The sequence below is a fragment of the Mya arenaria genome, chromosome 7, assembly GCF_026914265.1.
Source record: "Mya arenaria isolate MELC-2E11 chromosome 7, ASM2691426v1".
Classification (NCBI taxonomy): domain Eukaryota; kingdom Metazoa; phylum Mollusca; class Bivalvia; order Myida; family Myidae; genus Mya; species Mya arenaria.
Window position 1 is genome coordinate 37,878,250 of NC_069128.1, and position 17,668 is coordinate 37,895,917.

The following is a 17,668-nucleotide window of genomic DNA, read 5'->3' on the forward strand; positions in this document are numbered from 1 at the left end:
CAAGACAAATCCTGTTAATCTGGATGCCAAACGAGCAGAGGTTTCTGAGTTTTCCCCAGAAGGAGGGTTTATCTCAGTTTTCCTCGGCCAGTCGACCACGTCTGTAAGCTCTATTTGTGTCAAGCATGTTGTTATCTTGACATACTTTGTTCATGTTGCAAGTGTTTGCTGTATGTGATCATCGGTTTCCCAAGACTTCCAAAATTACACTTTTGAAAAAGTATTGATGTTGTTGTTTTCTATAGGAAGTTATAGAATGGTATTCTGGTAATTTTAACTATACTAGGGGTCACTCCGGCAATGTAACATTTTAAATAAAGCTTCAATTATAATTTCAGGTTAATAAATGTGTACGTTTATAAGGTAAACTGGTTTTATGATTAGGCTTAAAAAATGCAAGTTTCTTAGCATTCATTTGATATTTCAATCGTTTGGAAGGTTCAAAACATACTAGCCAGATGACGCTTAACAAGGAATAAATTTGACATGGCTACATCTTTACTGTACTAATAAGTAGAGTGGCATTTAACTGTAATTGTGAATTAGTCCGATGTATATGTATGTGCACTAAAGGAAACGCCTAACGTACCAGCTAATGCTAAATAACATATTTAGTGCCCTGTCGTGACAAATCAGCTGTCATTTCGGCCCATGCATATTTCATTCAATTGTCTATATAATCCTGACAACATGACGCTCAGAAGGGGGGGGGGGGGTGGAGCATTATGTTTGACAAACATCTCTTGTTTCAAATTTATATAACATCTCTCGAACACATAAACTACTTGAGTTTTTCTGTCGCCACGTGCAGGGATGCTGAAGTACTTCGTTTATGAGAGCCATGTACGCGAATGAAGACGGTGCCGCAATTACGTCAGATATTTCGATTGTAGGAATTGCTCCAGGTACTAGCATGCATGATTGACACATAATTCCTGTCAACATACGTTTGTGTAAATATGTTGATATAATATAGAGGCGTTTTAAGGACTGATGCATGTATTAACTCATTAATATGAATAGTAAACGCTTAACAAAAGTATTTTATATGAAGATTAACACTTGTATGTCTGTGTGCTTCAATGAGTGCCGTTGAAAAAATAATATTTTTTTAGGTTATACAAATTGTCAATCTTAAAACTCACATATTGAAATTGCATCGAAAGCTTACTTATCATGTAGTGTCCACTTTTTTAATATAAATGTATATAAAGTTTAATTTCATGCCACTTGTATTTAGAAACTGGTTTAACGAGACTGATTTTGAATTAGAGAAGTGACTAAGCATTCTTTACAATTATACAGCCTTCATTTACCATAACATTATGTTGGATTCTGACTTTTAATTGAATTTATTTTTAAACGTTCTTATAACTATATATAGTACGATTTTTACGGATATTTAGTAATTTTTAAATCTGAAAGACGTGCATAAACATGTTGTTAAATAGTTGTTTTCATAATTGTGGTATAACTATTGTAGCAAATGAAACTCTTCCTCATATATTGAGCCTACCTACATATCGATATATCAGTAAACTTATATGAAACTATGTCATATATTAAGAACACGGAACTTAAGTTTTTAATTACATACTTGAATTGTTCATATTGGGAAATAAGGATACTTCTACAAACAGGACGTGTAATACAAAGCCCTCGATTAATTACAGTAGTCTTAATTGAGCACTTTAAAGCGGGAAGTTTTTTACAAGTACTAACACAAGACCATTACATGATTAAAATATCAAGGTGGCTTACTCAAACGTGCGAATGCGAATGAAAATTATGTGTGTTTTCAAAGAGGTCCATACGTATATTATTTATTACTATAAGGTGGCGGATACGGACTCCACAATTTACATCAAAAACGCATGGAGAGCTGTCAATCTGAAGGGCACGCCGTTCAATGTTTTTGACCAGCTTCCAAAGGAAGTCCAACTGCACAGAAAAGCACTAATCCCAGAAATGGTAAATTAAGAGCGGAGGGTGAGCGGGAAAACTAGATCGTTAACAACAAGCCATACACGCCTGGTGAAGCATAGATTTAAAAATTGCAAATAAGCTATACCGTGGACCGAGGACAATTGAATGTTTTAATTTGGTTATTGGTAAGCGTCGCATATTTCGAATGGCAAAGTGTCGCGTTAAATTTAAATAAAACCAAAGTCAACGTGAACGGCTGCATAATACAGCAAAAAATAAACCCAAACAGTTCTAGGATCTTATTCGATAATATGAAAAAAAGAATAATAATAGCGATGTTTCTTCACAGGAATTTTATGAACATTTCAAAAAAAAAAATCTGAATCTTTCACTGATAATGTCGAAATTGTAAATAGTGACACGTTTGGTGATCAAGAAATAGATTAGCTTGACTGTGATTCTAATGTCTATGATGTTATTAAGGCTATAAATAGTCTAAAGAGGTGAAAAGGTCCCGGTTGTTTTCTGTTAGTCCTCGGTATATTTATTGAGTCTAAACATATTTTAGCACCATAATGTGCAAACTTTTTAATTATATATACAATACGGGTTCTTATCCGGAATCATGGACGAAAGACATTTTAATACCTGTTCCTATAAAGGGTGATGAAAATGAAGATGATAATTACAGAGGAATACAGCTTACTAGTATGTTCTCTAACATATTTCACTTATGTTAAAAACTCGGCTAAGAAAATGGACGGAAGATAACGTTGTTTTTTTTTAAATCAACTATTAACATAAGTAATATAACATAAAGCATGAAAGTTTTATTGCGCACTCGTAAACTTTAAAAAGGCGTTTGATCTAGTTTACAGAAACGGCATATCATTTAAGCTCCTCAACAAAACTGTGTCCTCAATTTTGTTTAAATGTTACAATCTATGTATATGTATGTCAAAATATGTGTTCGTTCAAATGGATGGCAATGTCGCGGACTTTTTTAAAGAGTTTTATGGGTGTAAAACATGAAGAAACCTTTATTGTGTATCCAAATCTACATATATAGGAGTTACGCTGTCTTCAAATGGCAAAAGTCGCTAAAGGCTTTAGCCGACCAGGCATTGAAGACTTTTTGAAGTTGTGTCACTGGATTGTCACTGGATAAATAAAAACTTTAAACTTTTTGACAGTATGATCATGCCTATATTTTATTACGGAGCATAAATATGGGGTTTTCATAAAACCACTGATATGGATATATTTAAAATTCCTTAAACATGTATTAAAGGTGAAAACTCAAACCATAAACGCTACTGTATATGGTGAGCTTGGGATGTTTCCCTTAGATATTGTACGTGAAGAACGAATTCTGAAATATTGGTACAAACACCACTTAACATCACAGTTCTGTGGTGCATGAGGTGTATTGGGATCAACTGAATAATAATATTTGTGGGTGATGAGCATTGGAGGTAAAGAAATTGCTTAATAGTTTGGGTATTAGTTTTTTATTGAACAATAATGACATTTCATTGCTTCAATTAACAGTGTCATACAAAGATTCCAAGATCATTATTGCTAATACTGGTTTTCTCTATAAGACACGTCAGTCAAATTCAAAACTAAATTGCTGTAGTATAAAGTATAAGTTTGGTTACGAGAATCATCTAAATTATTAAATATTAAAAACGACAAGCATCGTATTTCGCTAACCAGATTCAGATGCTCAGCTCACAAACTTGCAATCGAAGAAGGTCGTTTTAGAAATATAGATAAATCTGATCGTAGATGTATATTTTGTCAATGGAATGTTTTTGAAGATGAATTTCACCTTTTTCTTGCATGTCCTTTTTACAGAGACATTCGGATTGAATGTTTGCCTAGATATTTTTGTTTTTGGCCCACAATGCTAAAGTTTAAAATGCTGAGCAGTATAGTACACAAATAAAACTTGCTTAATGTGCATATCTTTCAACTTCCAGACGAGAAAGTATCATAAACCAATAATATTTTTTCTTCTTACATTACAATTATTGCTATGCTTAAGTAACAATTTTTATCTTTTTCTTTTTAAGTCTGACCATTGAACTAAAACAAATTACAATTATGCTCTGAACAGTTGCCGTACAACGATAACATTTCATTACTAGCATCCCGCTGTTATCAAAACATGCCTGACCGCATACCTTTTTAGCGCGGGTGCTCAGTCTATTCATATGGTTCAGTAAAGGATTATGGTACGTCACTGTTCAAGCAATTTCAAATTGATAATTACTTTTTAGACTTGAATTATCAATATCTTAATAGTGTTAATAATCTGTGTCATAATACTATTATGCTCTTCTCATGTATGTAAATAAAATGTAACCATCAGAAGTTTAGGCGATGAACTTCAATGTTTGTTCTTATAATCTATTGAATTGAATTAAATTGCAACTGAAACAGAAAAGTAGGTTTAATTGGCGTTTGTAATTCACCAAGCAATTGCTTTTTTAATCAAAGTACGATGGTGGGGTTGATTTAAGCTACTTTGTCTTGGTCCTGTGATACGATTTCCCTTCCTGATCGATGTTTAGCAATATACACATATCAATCTGTGTTGTTTAAATAGAAAAAAACACCAACTATTTCTGTCCGCAAATATGTGTTTCTACTTTTAAAAAAGCGCATACCTGTTTCCAAGTTCAAATCATATCCGCTTATGAGTACAGATAAGTATACCGACGCTTTTAAAAAAATACTTTACATGCATAAAAACTGCGAAATATGCATGTAACGTAAGCGATAAGCGATAAGTTATATATTCAATGCGTTGCACTCAACGATGTCAATATTGTGTAAGTCTTTGACAATTTTCTTTTGCACTTATATCATCTGGTGTCTAGCCCCTCTAATGCTTTGGGGTCATGTTGTATCATGTTTATTGTATATCATGTGAACTATTTCTATTTAATTTACATTAACAGCATGTGTGCACACCTATTTAATGCAAACAGTATAGTTTTAAAGCATGGACTATATTGCCCGATTGATATTAGAAATCACACTGTCGATAAGAAGGAGAGATAAATTTAACTGGAACGAAATGGGAAAGTTAAATGGGAATTACAGTAACCTATCATTTAGCGAAAACGTAGTTGTAAGGCTAGATATTTAAGTAGCCAAAGAGTTATAAAAGCCAAACATTTAGTGAAAACCTTGTTTAAAAGCACAAGTTTAAAGTAGCCAAAAAATAAGCGTAAATCCTATATGAAAGGCACAATGTTACAAAAGCAAACAATAAGCGAACACCTGGTTTAAGGCACAAGGTTTCATTAGCCAAACAATAAGCGAAACCTAGATCAAAGGCACAATGTTACAGTAGCCAATCATTAAGAGAAACCCTAGTTTTAAGGCAAAATATACATGTAGCCAAAATTTAGCGATGACCTAGTTTAAAGGCACATTGTTACACTAGCATAACAATTAGCGAAAACCTTGATTTAAGGAACAATATGATAGTAGCCAGGCAATTAGCGTAAGTATGTGACGGTAAACCAAATTCAGGCAATGTTCGTATTTGCATTCACTCGAAAGCACTCAATTAATGCATTAAAAGACCATATTACGCAATACACGACATAACATACATCACATCACATCTAAATGACTCAAATATTTTAGCGCGCTGGATTCGACAAACCGGTTATGACTAATCTCAGCTATCAGGGGAGTCGTCACTCCTAACTCCAAATCTCACAGAAATATTAAGTCTGCTGCAGAGAAAAAAAAACAGTTTACAGTTTACAGTGACCAAGTTTTCTCGTTTGACCGGGTCAAACAGGTCAAATTCCAAGCACAGGTGCTAAGATACTTTGATACTGAGAAATTCGTCCAAGGGCGTCAGGACCGTTTGCTTACAGCTTTCGGGGGGACCTGTTGCATATGCATCAAAAACCTTGACATCTATTTTAAATAGCCTGGGCACAAATTGAAATAAGAATGTGTTGTCGTTTGGAAGCCAAACATTCAAACACTATTTATACGGTTAGTAGACCATAGTCGAGAGTCATTTCAATCCACAATAAAGCAACTATGTGTAGCCCTGTAATGTCTGCTGATTGATTATGGAATAACGAACACTCGACATAGAATTCAACCATACGAAGGTATCAAACATCCCAATCTGTGACGTGTTATCTAGAATTTATTTTGCAGAATCTTACCTAGGAAGGTCCACAAACATGATGCTCACATAAGCGATCAAAAAATAGAACACATCCATATTGAAACGCGAAGTGTCGAGCAGTTGCTGGCTGTAAAACAGGCTATTCTCAAGGGATGGCCTGGCGAGCGGACATTGTGTGACACATAATCTACCGAGTTCTTGAACCACAGGGGCGAGTTAGGGTATGACGATTGGCTCATATTCAGATGTCCTAACTCATTATACCAAGGGTAATACATTCAGATATTATCAGGGCCGTTCACATGAATTACATCGGTTGCCAGAAGGCGATTAACCGTCCTTGTGACATTTTGTCCTGGCTAGGCATGTCAAAACAGATTACGGAACATGTTTTAGCGTGAAAGAAAGATCGCAAAGGAACCGTAGACTTAGCATGAATTTCCCAAGCGACCATGGCAAAATGTCTAATTCAACCTTTTAATTCTCGAAAACAAAAAAAAACATGGTTTTGTCGACGCATTTAGCCATCGCAAAGAGATAATTTGCAAAACATATCAAGCAAAACCTTAGTTACGAAGCTTAAAGTATATTATAGCTGACTCGGTAGTCCCGTACAGATAAAAACGCAAAATAGTTCACATAAGACGAGTTTGTAAGATTCGTGAAATAGGGGATCAGCACGTGACGTCATGTTCTTCAATTGCCTGCTCTAATGGTCACGCAGAATCCGCAGTCAAAGTTGCGAAACGTGTATTACATAAGGCTGAAGACGCGAACACCGACGCACACCCTGCTTTGTTAAAAATTCACAACATTCATCTTCCAAACAGATATTCATCTGCAAATCTTCTTAAACCCCGGTGCCTATGGTTGATTTGCCAAGGTCGAAATCAACATTAAGCTCAAACGTGTTAAAAGGTATCATGACAGAAATGCCATGCCTTTACCGAGATGGAACCCAGGTGGTCGTGTCATGTTATAATGGAATACCGCGAAAGTTGTTTTTCAGTATTATAACCGATCATACACAATACAGAGCACGGACGGCATAAATAAGAGCCGAAATCGAAAGTTCATGAACAAAACCAGAGCTGATCATTTGAGCATAGGGTATGATCAAAATCCCCCTGTACACTCGCAATGTCTGTTAAGAGTCGGCAGCGATGCAAAAGTCGATTGAAGGACCAACAATTTAACTGTTTTAAGTCATCAACTCATTTTTAGTTTTGAGCTTCAATATTTAACAAGCATGTCTCATATATCCGATGCAACATGAAGAGCAGCAATAAGGAGTTAAGCATTTTTTACGAAATCATTTTTATCAGATTTTCGATCAAAAACATTTACGTTTTCCTGGAAATGTCTTAATACATAATATATTTGTGAGCCAAATTTATCGGAACTGCTCAATCAACAATGTATTGTGGCTTTGTGCTTATATCAGCTATTTTAATTAAGATATATGCATTTTTGTAACCCGAAAGTGAATTTCATCCACGAAATTTGATTATTTTTCTGAATGACTTTCTTATTTGACAAGATTTCATCAAGATCTCTCAATAAATTGTTGAATAGGTAGTCTGGGGCATTTCGATATAAAAACGGAGTATTAATTTTTGTAACACCTAACTAACCCAAAACATCATTCCTCTAAGCTAAATAAAACATGTATTTTTAAACGTTTTAGTTTTTGACCTTCCCTAACGACTCCTGCATCGCTGCCGGCCCTTACATTCTTAGAAACTGAAATTCCCCAGACATCCTTATGTCAATAGGAAAGGCCGAGTTGTCAGGCCGCCGGAAGTGTTCTTCAATGAATGGGTTAACAAAACTCTTAGACTAAATAATACGTGCACCATATGAAAAAAATATTTTGACTATAATTCTTATCTTTTAAAATGCAACTTTGCATGTTCATAAACATATCGGAAACATTTGAACACATATATTCAAAGTTTCATATAAGAAACGGAACGTTTCGCAAGCATATTCATGATCTTAATAATATTCCCGCCACTCTGGCAGTTGAAATGGAATAAATAGTATAACATGCATCCCTCTATAGATACCTCAACACATAACAGTAGCCATCCATGTAGCGAACAGCAATTTTAAAGGCACAAGGTTAAACCTAACATTCACCTAGCAAGACATACACATCGTCGCAAAACACTGAAGGTGATCATCCCAGGCACGTGATTTCACGTCATTTAAAAAATTACGTTGTTATAATTATTACGGACATTTTTAGTTGGACATGAATGTGTTTCACTGATCATGTATTCCAAAAAGTAACAATGCTTCAAAACAGAGCTCATGATGATGTAAATATAATGTATGTGTTTTAAAAAACTCAGTCAGAATTATTTGATACATCAAGCGAAAATAAGGACAAGAAAAAATGAAAAGAAATAATGTGAACCATCTGATTTCAAAATTTCAATAACGAAATAATTTGTATTAAACTAAAATTCGACCAAGCCATGGAAATTTTATTAAATACATTTTTTATATTTGCTTTTTCTTCACACAAAACCCTTAAAAAGATACCAAAATATTAATTACATAAATAATATATAGTCACTTTGGAACGTATTTAGCTTCGCCTTCAGGATATAGTCATTTGGCGAGCATTTAATAAGTATTATATGGTTATGAGTCATAATTTTCTAAATAATACGAATTAGTTTTATATATTTTAATTGATCAACATGTTTTAACAACTGTTTTCTCAGTGCTTGAAAATCAAATCCAAACAAAGTCATTCTGTTTTACCTTTCAAACATATTTGTGATTTGAGTACAAACGTTTAATTTGAATACAAAATGGCGGAGGGCAACGCCAACCTTATTAATGTTAATCAATTATATGACAAACTTGAAATACTTGAAATTTGATTTATACTTTACTGCATTTATTTGAAGATTCTGATGATTTGCATTAGGCCACACCAAATTAATAACTTGTTCATCGGATTTCCCGCACCTATTTCTTCAGAAAATCAAAAACAATATTGTTATTCTTTTGTCAGTTGCGACCGCACCATTTAAAAAATAGTGTTTTTTTAAGAGCGCTAATTTGTTTAGTAGAATGTAGCCTTTTTCCTTATAACCGCGTTTTTCGATCGTAACAATTATCAAAGCACCGGCTCAATCATGCAGCCGCTCTAATTATAATCAATGAACGATATAGACCCTGATACAAGCGTCTAGATGATCGAGATTAGATTGGCAACATGAAAACATTTATTTCACTTCTTGATTCTTGAAAATTACGTCAACAAATGACAATTATACAATCATTTAAAGTTTGATTAAATTTTGGGCAAATGAGTTTGTTTTAATGTTGCTCCTTTTAAAAGTAAACGTATATATACTGGGCAAGAAGTGCTGAATTTTATCGTGAATGACAGTGATTATCCAAAGTTTGAATTTGGTTCGGACATGTTTGACGGGAATTTGGATGACCGTTACAGTGAAAAGACAGTTTTCAATCGGTCATATATACCTACTACACCCGTCCAGGTAAAAACTTCAGATGTGTATTTCAACTTCTTTGATGTTTTGCTGTTAATATAGCAATTATGATGTATTTTTTGTATTATTTGTTTCCTTCAAAAATAATTATACATTTAATGATTTATGCATATTTGTTTTTATTTTGCTTTCATTCATATGCAATGCATGTACAGTAATATAAAAATAAAGTTTGGCCAAGAAACGAGCACCACATTTCTTGTGTCATCATAAAACTGTTTCAGTAATGCATACTACATTATACTACAATGAACATTTATGTATAATATTGCTTAATAAAATTTCAGATTCCTCCGATGAAGCGGATCATGAAATTCCTGTCCCCATGAGGCAACGAGGGCGTCCTTGTGGTAGAGGCCTTGGTCGCCGATGAGTCAATGTTCGTGGACAGTAGGATGATGCTAAAAATTAACCTGACTGAAATTCAAATGTGCTTCATGCAATCCCATGAGTTTTACCATTCACACAAAAAACATCAAACAAGCCGGATTGTGTATATTTCGTAAATATTAGCCAAAATGATAAAAAATGGTGTCAGACTGTGTGATTGGAAAAAGGTATTAATCACACTTTGTGTTGCGAATAATAAATGTTTGTAGATTTTTTAGATGTTCATGTGTATATTTAAACTATATATGGAAATCATTCAAGTGTTAAATATTTATGCTGATTGTTTTTTGTCTATGAAAAAATATTGCATATTCTTCTATTTTTTTTTATTTTTTTTGCTATATATGAAAATTGACACAATCAGTATTTGCAGTACAAAAGAAGTAAAAGTGTATGTTGTATATATGTTTATGTTTTCTATAACTTGTCTAAATTTGAACAAGATATCTAAAAAAAAATATGGTAGATCTGCAAGTTTAAAAAAAAGATAGGCGTTAAATTCTGAGAAAGCCTAAAATCAATCTGGCGCTGGCTGGAATTTTCTGTTACATATTTTCAGCTAAAATGGTTCACAATACGGTGTAGGTCTATTGTAAATTCTCTTCCAGAACTTAGATGGCTACCAAGGCCAATCGTGTAGTCAAAGCAAGAGTGAAAGCTGTAGTTTGTATTTGATTGCAAATGCCTATATTCATTTTGTGAGTTATTTTTCAAGTCACCTTGTCTAGTCATTTCTTGGCATAAGATATGACAATGTATTTTAATAGAGAATTATTTTTAACCAAGTTGTCCTAAGGAAAAGTGGAAGACCTATTTAATAGATTTGAATATGTCATTGGTCAGGCAGGTGGCTGTGACCATTGGCACTTGTGTCCAGGCTTTATCTTACCCATGCATAGGGTATTTTGAAAAGTTATTTTCAAAAAGTTTGAATAAACTGGAAAACAGTGGTTTTGAGTTCTCTCATTTATGAAATAGTTCAAAGAAATATATTTGCTTGATCTCAAATAGCATTTGTTTGATCCCAAAACTAATATTTGTATAGGCTTATCTTTGAGTGTTATCATCCTTTCAGTGGCTGTTATCTTTGTACTGTTTACAATATCATTGTTTACTTAAGAAGTGAATAAAATGTGATCAAAAGTGAGTTAAATGACTATATATATTTGTTCGCTCTTCGCTCGCTTCTCTTTTTTGCTAAATGCAAAACAAATATTATTATTATTATTATTATTTCGCTCGCTCGCTCCATTATTTTTTGAGAAAAATCCGATTAACAAGTTATCAATTTGGTTTGGCATTAACAATTTTAAATAACAAGCTTCAGAAATTTATGAACATTCAGGTATTAATTGTATGCCTGTATTGCTTTTCTTTTACAGACGCCGGCTGTATACATATCAAAAAGAAAAAGGCTATAATGCGAAAACAATGTTGTTTTTTCCTAGACGTTTGTCATATTGTTACATTCTGATAAGTACACCTTAAAATGAAACCGGACGTTAGACACAGGCTTAATTTTATGGCCCTATACTACACTATGTCCCACGCAATGCTATTAACCATACTTTTAAATCATTAACATTGACGAACATTTATATAATCACCAATTGCTGAATGGATGTGTGCAGTATAAATAAATATTTGCTCTGAATATTGAAGCTTTGTCTTTTTTTTAAAATTGATCTCGTTATCAAAGAAACATTCCTGAGAATTGTTTGAAGAATTTCATTCGATTCCTCAAAGGCTTGCTGTGATAATTATTTGATATTATAAATAATAATACAACACATTACAACCGTGAAAATTATGAAATTGAAGGGAAGAGGGAAATGAATATATATTAAAAAAGCTTTTATATCACAAGCAATAAAAAATACAGTATGGCCTTAATGCAGAGAACTGTTTGATTTCTGATTTTAACATATAAGTGCAGTTCAAGCAAAGCATATTTTTGAAACTTCTTTTGGCTTCGAATATATACGAGGACAGAGGATCAAAATAGAAGTTGGGAATTGCCATTCGAAATCAGTACCATGTTTAATTTGTTGTGTCGATTATATACATTTTTTCACATATTGCATTAGTAACAAGAAGACAGAGCCTAATCGTTAAATACTAAACATGCTGATGTATAACACCGCTATTCCTCTACACAGCATACTAGTTATTGTATGTTGTCCTTGATAAAATGTTACGCAACTGTAACCGGATAAGATTGCTTAACCATCTGCCTTGCGTAAGTGTTGGCATTTAGACTTTTGCGTCATAAAGATTTTAGTTTGGTTATTTGTGGCTTCCTTTGAAAACTTAAGAGACATACTGAATCTGCTTACGTTGTTCCCTTGAATTGGACTATAAACATAAGTGTTCTTAAAATAAATTCTAGCAATGGCTAGAATATGATCGTGAAGAAAATATCGGTGAAAGTAGTTACACTCGAAGATACAGAAATAACTAGAATGTTATTGTCATGAAATTTAGTTACATATTAGTTCTTATTCTTGAATACTTTTGCACTATCGCTTCTTACTAATTGGGCTATTTTTCTAGCATTAAAGGGATCCATTTCCTTTGCCGAAATGGGTTAATTGATCCTCATCCTCTTACACTCTAATCGTGAACAATCAACTTCTTCGAGACACATCTCGGGGATCGGTGAAATCGTTATTTTGAATTTGGTAATATTTTTTCTAATGTTAAAACTGTCGGTGTTCTGTTAATTTTCTGAACGAAAAAGAACCTTCAAAAAGACGTATTCAAAACGGTAAGCATACACTTTGACCAATACTCTGTTCAAGCAAACACTCTCAACCACGTGGCAGCAACTTCGAGATTCGATATCATTTTAAAGCCGCTCATATAAAGGAAAACACATGGCTCATGTTGGACTTACTTTCCCACATTTACTGTTCGGCCGCTGAAGCTTTTGTTTATGAAGCTTCACCAATTTTTTCTTTGTGTGAATTTTATTCTGAATACCTTTTCGAAACTGCTTCGAACATTCCGACGATTCCTTTTTTAGTTTATTTATTTCATCATATTTAACCACGTGATGCGTTTCAAATAATTGTTCGTTGATTCTATTTTGTTCAATTAAACAGAATACCAAAAAAGCCTCTTCGAAACGACTCTAAGTATGTCAGAAATGTTAATCTCATAACAACTCTGCGACTAAAACACGACAAACGAATACTTTGTGGAAACAATTATCTCTGATTAAATCAATACTATTGAAATCAGGTCACAAAAATAACATTATATGTGAAAGTTAAGTATGTCCTCTAGCTAAAGAAAACAATGTCAGATAGTTCAATTCCTAGATTCACATCGAGTTACTAATAAAGTTTAAGGTGTTATTACAATTATGTTTGTAACCCATGCGTAGGTATTGATTTTGAATATAAATGTCACTTTAAGTATATTTTATAAAGAAAAATGAGTTTGTTTTAGATTGCATATTACATTTTGCAAAGCATGCATAATTAAAAACCAAAAACTTAAACGTATATGTCCTCTTACGTCATACGTACGGACTTCCTATTGACATAATGGTGAGATAAAATCTAACCGGAGTTGTAAAATCTGTTTTTATTGACATTATTTTGTTGATCGAACAAACATGTTTGACATTGAGCTCTAAATTTCCTGTTACGTTAACTATTATTGGTTAATTGTGCCGCTAAACACTGGGTATAGGTTAACATTTTTTTTTAAGTAATGTCTTCGAGAATAAGTAACTTATAAGCTTGCATTAAATACATATTAATATTTGCTTATATGTATATAAGACCCGTCAAAATAGTTTTTCATTCATAAAATTTACTCAAAGCACTTTTTTCTTTATTTTAGAAAGAATATCAGTTATCACAGACTGAGCAGCACGTTCACAATCCCTGGAAAAGCCCTTCCGGTGCGCAAGCGTTACTTATTATAAATGTATGCATATGTAGTTTGCCAGTTAAAGTTCATTTTCAAACACGAATCAATCTATCATAAGAGCGGTCAGCCGGTCTGATACGATGAAGACTGAACAAAAACCTATATCAGAAGAGCGTTTAACCGGTCCGATACGATGACCGAACAAAAAGCTATTTCAGAACAACGTTCAGACGGTCTGTTACGATAATGACTGAACAAAAGGCTATATCAGAACAGCGTTCAGATGGTCTGATACGATAATTACTGAACCAAAAAAGCCACTTCAGAAAAACGTTCAGACTGTCTGTTACGATAATGACCCACAAAAAAAGCCATTTCAGAAAAGAGTTTAGACGGTCTGTTACGATAATGACCGAACAAAAAGCTATTTCAGTATCTGCTGGAAACATACTGAAGGACATGTCTCTCGGTTATACTCATGTCAGTACGTACAAGATTTGAATATAAAACGTCAACCAACATAATTCTATTTCATGACAATGCTTCGTCTTAAATGTCAAGGCGTTTAAGCGTTGACCTTAACGAATGTGATGTGGGGACGCTTGAAACTCTCAATGAGTACAAAATAATCACACCCTAGTTTTCGAACTGTTAATGAATTGTTAATTTACGCAGATACATTCAGGGGTTTCCGTTTTTCGTCTACTGACTCTTTCACGCAGGAAACGCTGACCTCCCCAGACAGGATAGTAGGTACAAACATTACAGTGTCGTCCACAGGGATCTAATTAACCATTTTTAACCACCGAGTTTATCAATTTGACGTGACAGATCTGGAATCGCAAACTTATTTGAATAACAAAGAGACAGCTAGCCCACGCGACGTATTAGCGTAAATTACTTACAAATTATTTCAAACAGGTTGATAACGATGCTTAACATGCGAAAAAGTCAGTACGTGTGTTGTTCTATTACGGCGCTTATTATCTTTAGAATAATACAATAAAACTACACGCCTTAGGACACATCATTGTAATAGAATATTTGCTTATGATGAAAATAGAACATTATTATCTCTTGGACATCGAAAATAACTTATTTTACTCGCAGATGTGCCACTTGTGAAAGCCCATTTGATGCCACATCATTGATATTTCAGAGCAGCAAACACCAACCCTCTAGATATATAATAACAATATATCATCCATCTCTTGCGGTCTATGGAATACTACTGTACGTTTTCCAGTTGATTTCTTATGTTCTAGACAAAGACGCAGCATATATAAAGAGTCTCCTGTTCCTAACATTACTGTTATACAATTGCAATGTAATATTAAATGCAATGCACCAACTATAATAAGGTTCATGGGGAAAGCAACTAACCTAAGGGGACATTCTTTACCATACGAGTATGATTTAAGCAATGTCGCAAACAATACATTATGTTTTGTCAGTGTTCCAACCAGAAACCTTTGAAATTGATCTTACTACGACAATGTATAGCGACATGACCTTACCTCAAAGTTGGAAATATAAATAAGTTTAATGTACCAGCTATTTCGATATGCATTTTATTACTGACCAGATAAAAATGTGTATATTTTACAACATCCCGTCAATGCATTTTCAAGCAAACTTTTATTTTAACGTTTTTTGCTGAGGATATACCTTTTTAACATTTCCCGATAATTCAGCTTAGTTGTTGCCAATCAGACTCCGTTTCCAGTTAATCAAATTTTGGCGTTGATTCTGAGATGATATTTAGCCAATATATAACAAATGAATTATGAGCAGTACAATCGTATGCCAAAGCTGATCGCTGTTGCCAATCGGTTACAAAATAACGTGATAAATACTTAATAATAAACTACACATAAACGTATTCATAAAGTGAAAAGTGACTATTTAACAGCGTAGAGATGATGGGCTCTAGGCTATTAAAATAATACAACGGAACTTATCCGGTCAAATTTTCCAGCTCAATATTTACCAATGGCAATGCAGAGTGTAAAATAAATACATTGAGAGGAACTTTATTAGTTTATTTCTAATGTTTCAATCGTAGAGAGGTAACGAAAACAGACTACAGAGATCTAAATTATTTTATTTACTTTTTTTCACAACATCTGGCGTTGCCCGAACTCCGTCCACTATCTAGATAAAATAACAAATGTGGGTCATAACTGTTCTATTTCAGTCCATCCACTGTATAGATATTTATGGCTTAGCTGGTTCAGGGTAATCAAGTGGTCATCTGCTATTCACGAACAATGTCGCATGGGCAATCTGTGATTGGGTTATTGTAAGGTCAAACAATGTTTTGAATATCTTTGACCGTGACAATGACTTTTGGTCTCCAGATCAAATAATCAAAAGGGGGTCATTACTGTTCTATTTCAGTCCATCAATAATGGTCCATCGTACTAGGAATAAATAGTCGTAGTTTATAAAAGAATTTTTAAAAAAAAATCTTCAATTGAAGTGTCGAGTTCTTATAGGGTCAGCGTTTCTCTAATAAAAGTGACCCTAGATAGTCACCTATTGACAACATAAACTATTGTTTTTGTCCGAACTACAGTAAAGATTCCTAACTACCAGTAAAGATCGTTCAACGTCAAACCTACCTCAAACATTAGTGCCCGTGACTTTGACGTACAGAAGCCAGACCGATATTGATCAACCATAGGTCAGTGGATACCTTAAATAATAGTTTCCATGGTTATATTAAGAACATTTCTTGAAAGTTATATTGTAACATGATTTGCATTCGACCTTCGCATTTGACCTACTGACCTTAAAAACGATAAGGATAAAAATACGGTCAATTATAACTTCCCAGTTAAGTTTTACGGTCCAAGGTTAAATGTCCCTTTTATTACCGACCACAAAGAACTGCACATATCATACCTTTGTAAGTAATGGGCTTATAGAGGTTTAAATCGGGTTAAAAGTATCGCAATAATTGTATAAATTTTATGACAAAACTCAACTCTGGTTTCCACCTTATTTTCATGCACGTGGCAACACTATGATAGGTAATTTGACATGTCAAACATTAATTTACATGTTGAAAGGGATTTATTGTATTACATAGCTTAGCTGAACATCAATAATACAATGTAAATTAGCTTTTAAGCAACACCTTATCAATGAGCCTGTTTAGCGATACATGCTTCCATGACACTAAACAAGAGACACATAACTACAAAATGAAAGGGGTAGACTACATCAATATTAAAAAAATATGTTTTAAACGATGTTCAGGTAGCACACAAATCGGAACGATATCCCAGCCAACATGATGTTTCATTATTCGAACACTGATGCAGCTCATACACATATTATTCCTCGATAAGGCTTTAATTTAATAGCGTTCATTCTGCTGTTGTTGATACAGGTGTTTGTAAGTCACTTGTGTCTGCACTTTCATTTGGATATTTCCATAATGATTGGCTTCTTTTATGGCGATGGACGTAAGTTGCAAAGCGTTTTGTATGCTTTGTTTTGATAGAAGAGAAAATATTTTTACACTTCACTGTTTTCTACTCTTTTACCGATACGTTGACGTGTTCCTTTTACCGATATGAGCTTTATTTTGAAAGCATTTGATGTACTGTTGTAAACACTCTTTAGAGAAGTTGTGCCTAATACATTTATATCCACACTTTCACCCATTCAAGACTGTTGTGGACACTATCGAAACATGTTGCTTCGATTTTACTTCTGCTCTAACATTAACTGTCTTTTCTTGAGCGCCTTATCC

The 17,668-nt window shown here is 33.8% G+C and overlaps 1 protein-coding gene across 1 annotated transcript in view; it reads right to left on the reverse strand.

Annotated features, from left to right (window-relative positions):
• Positions 1 to 17,668, reverse strand: part of LOC128241119 (cell adhesion molecule DSCAML1-like) — a 41,391-nt gene that overhangs the window by 19,215 nt on the left and 4,508 nt on the right. The window contains exon 4 of the mRNA XM_052958095.1: positions 14,753 to 14,775. Within this exon, the coding sequence (XP_052814055.1) occupies positions 14,753 to 14,775 (23 nt within the window). The remainder of the gene's footprint in view (positions 1 to 14,752; positions 14,776 to 17,668) is intronic.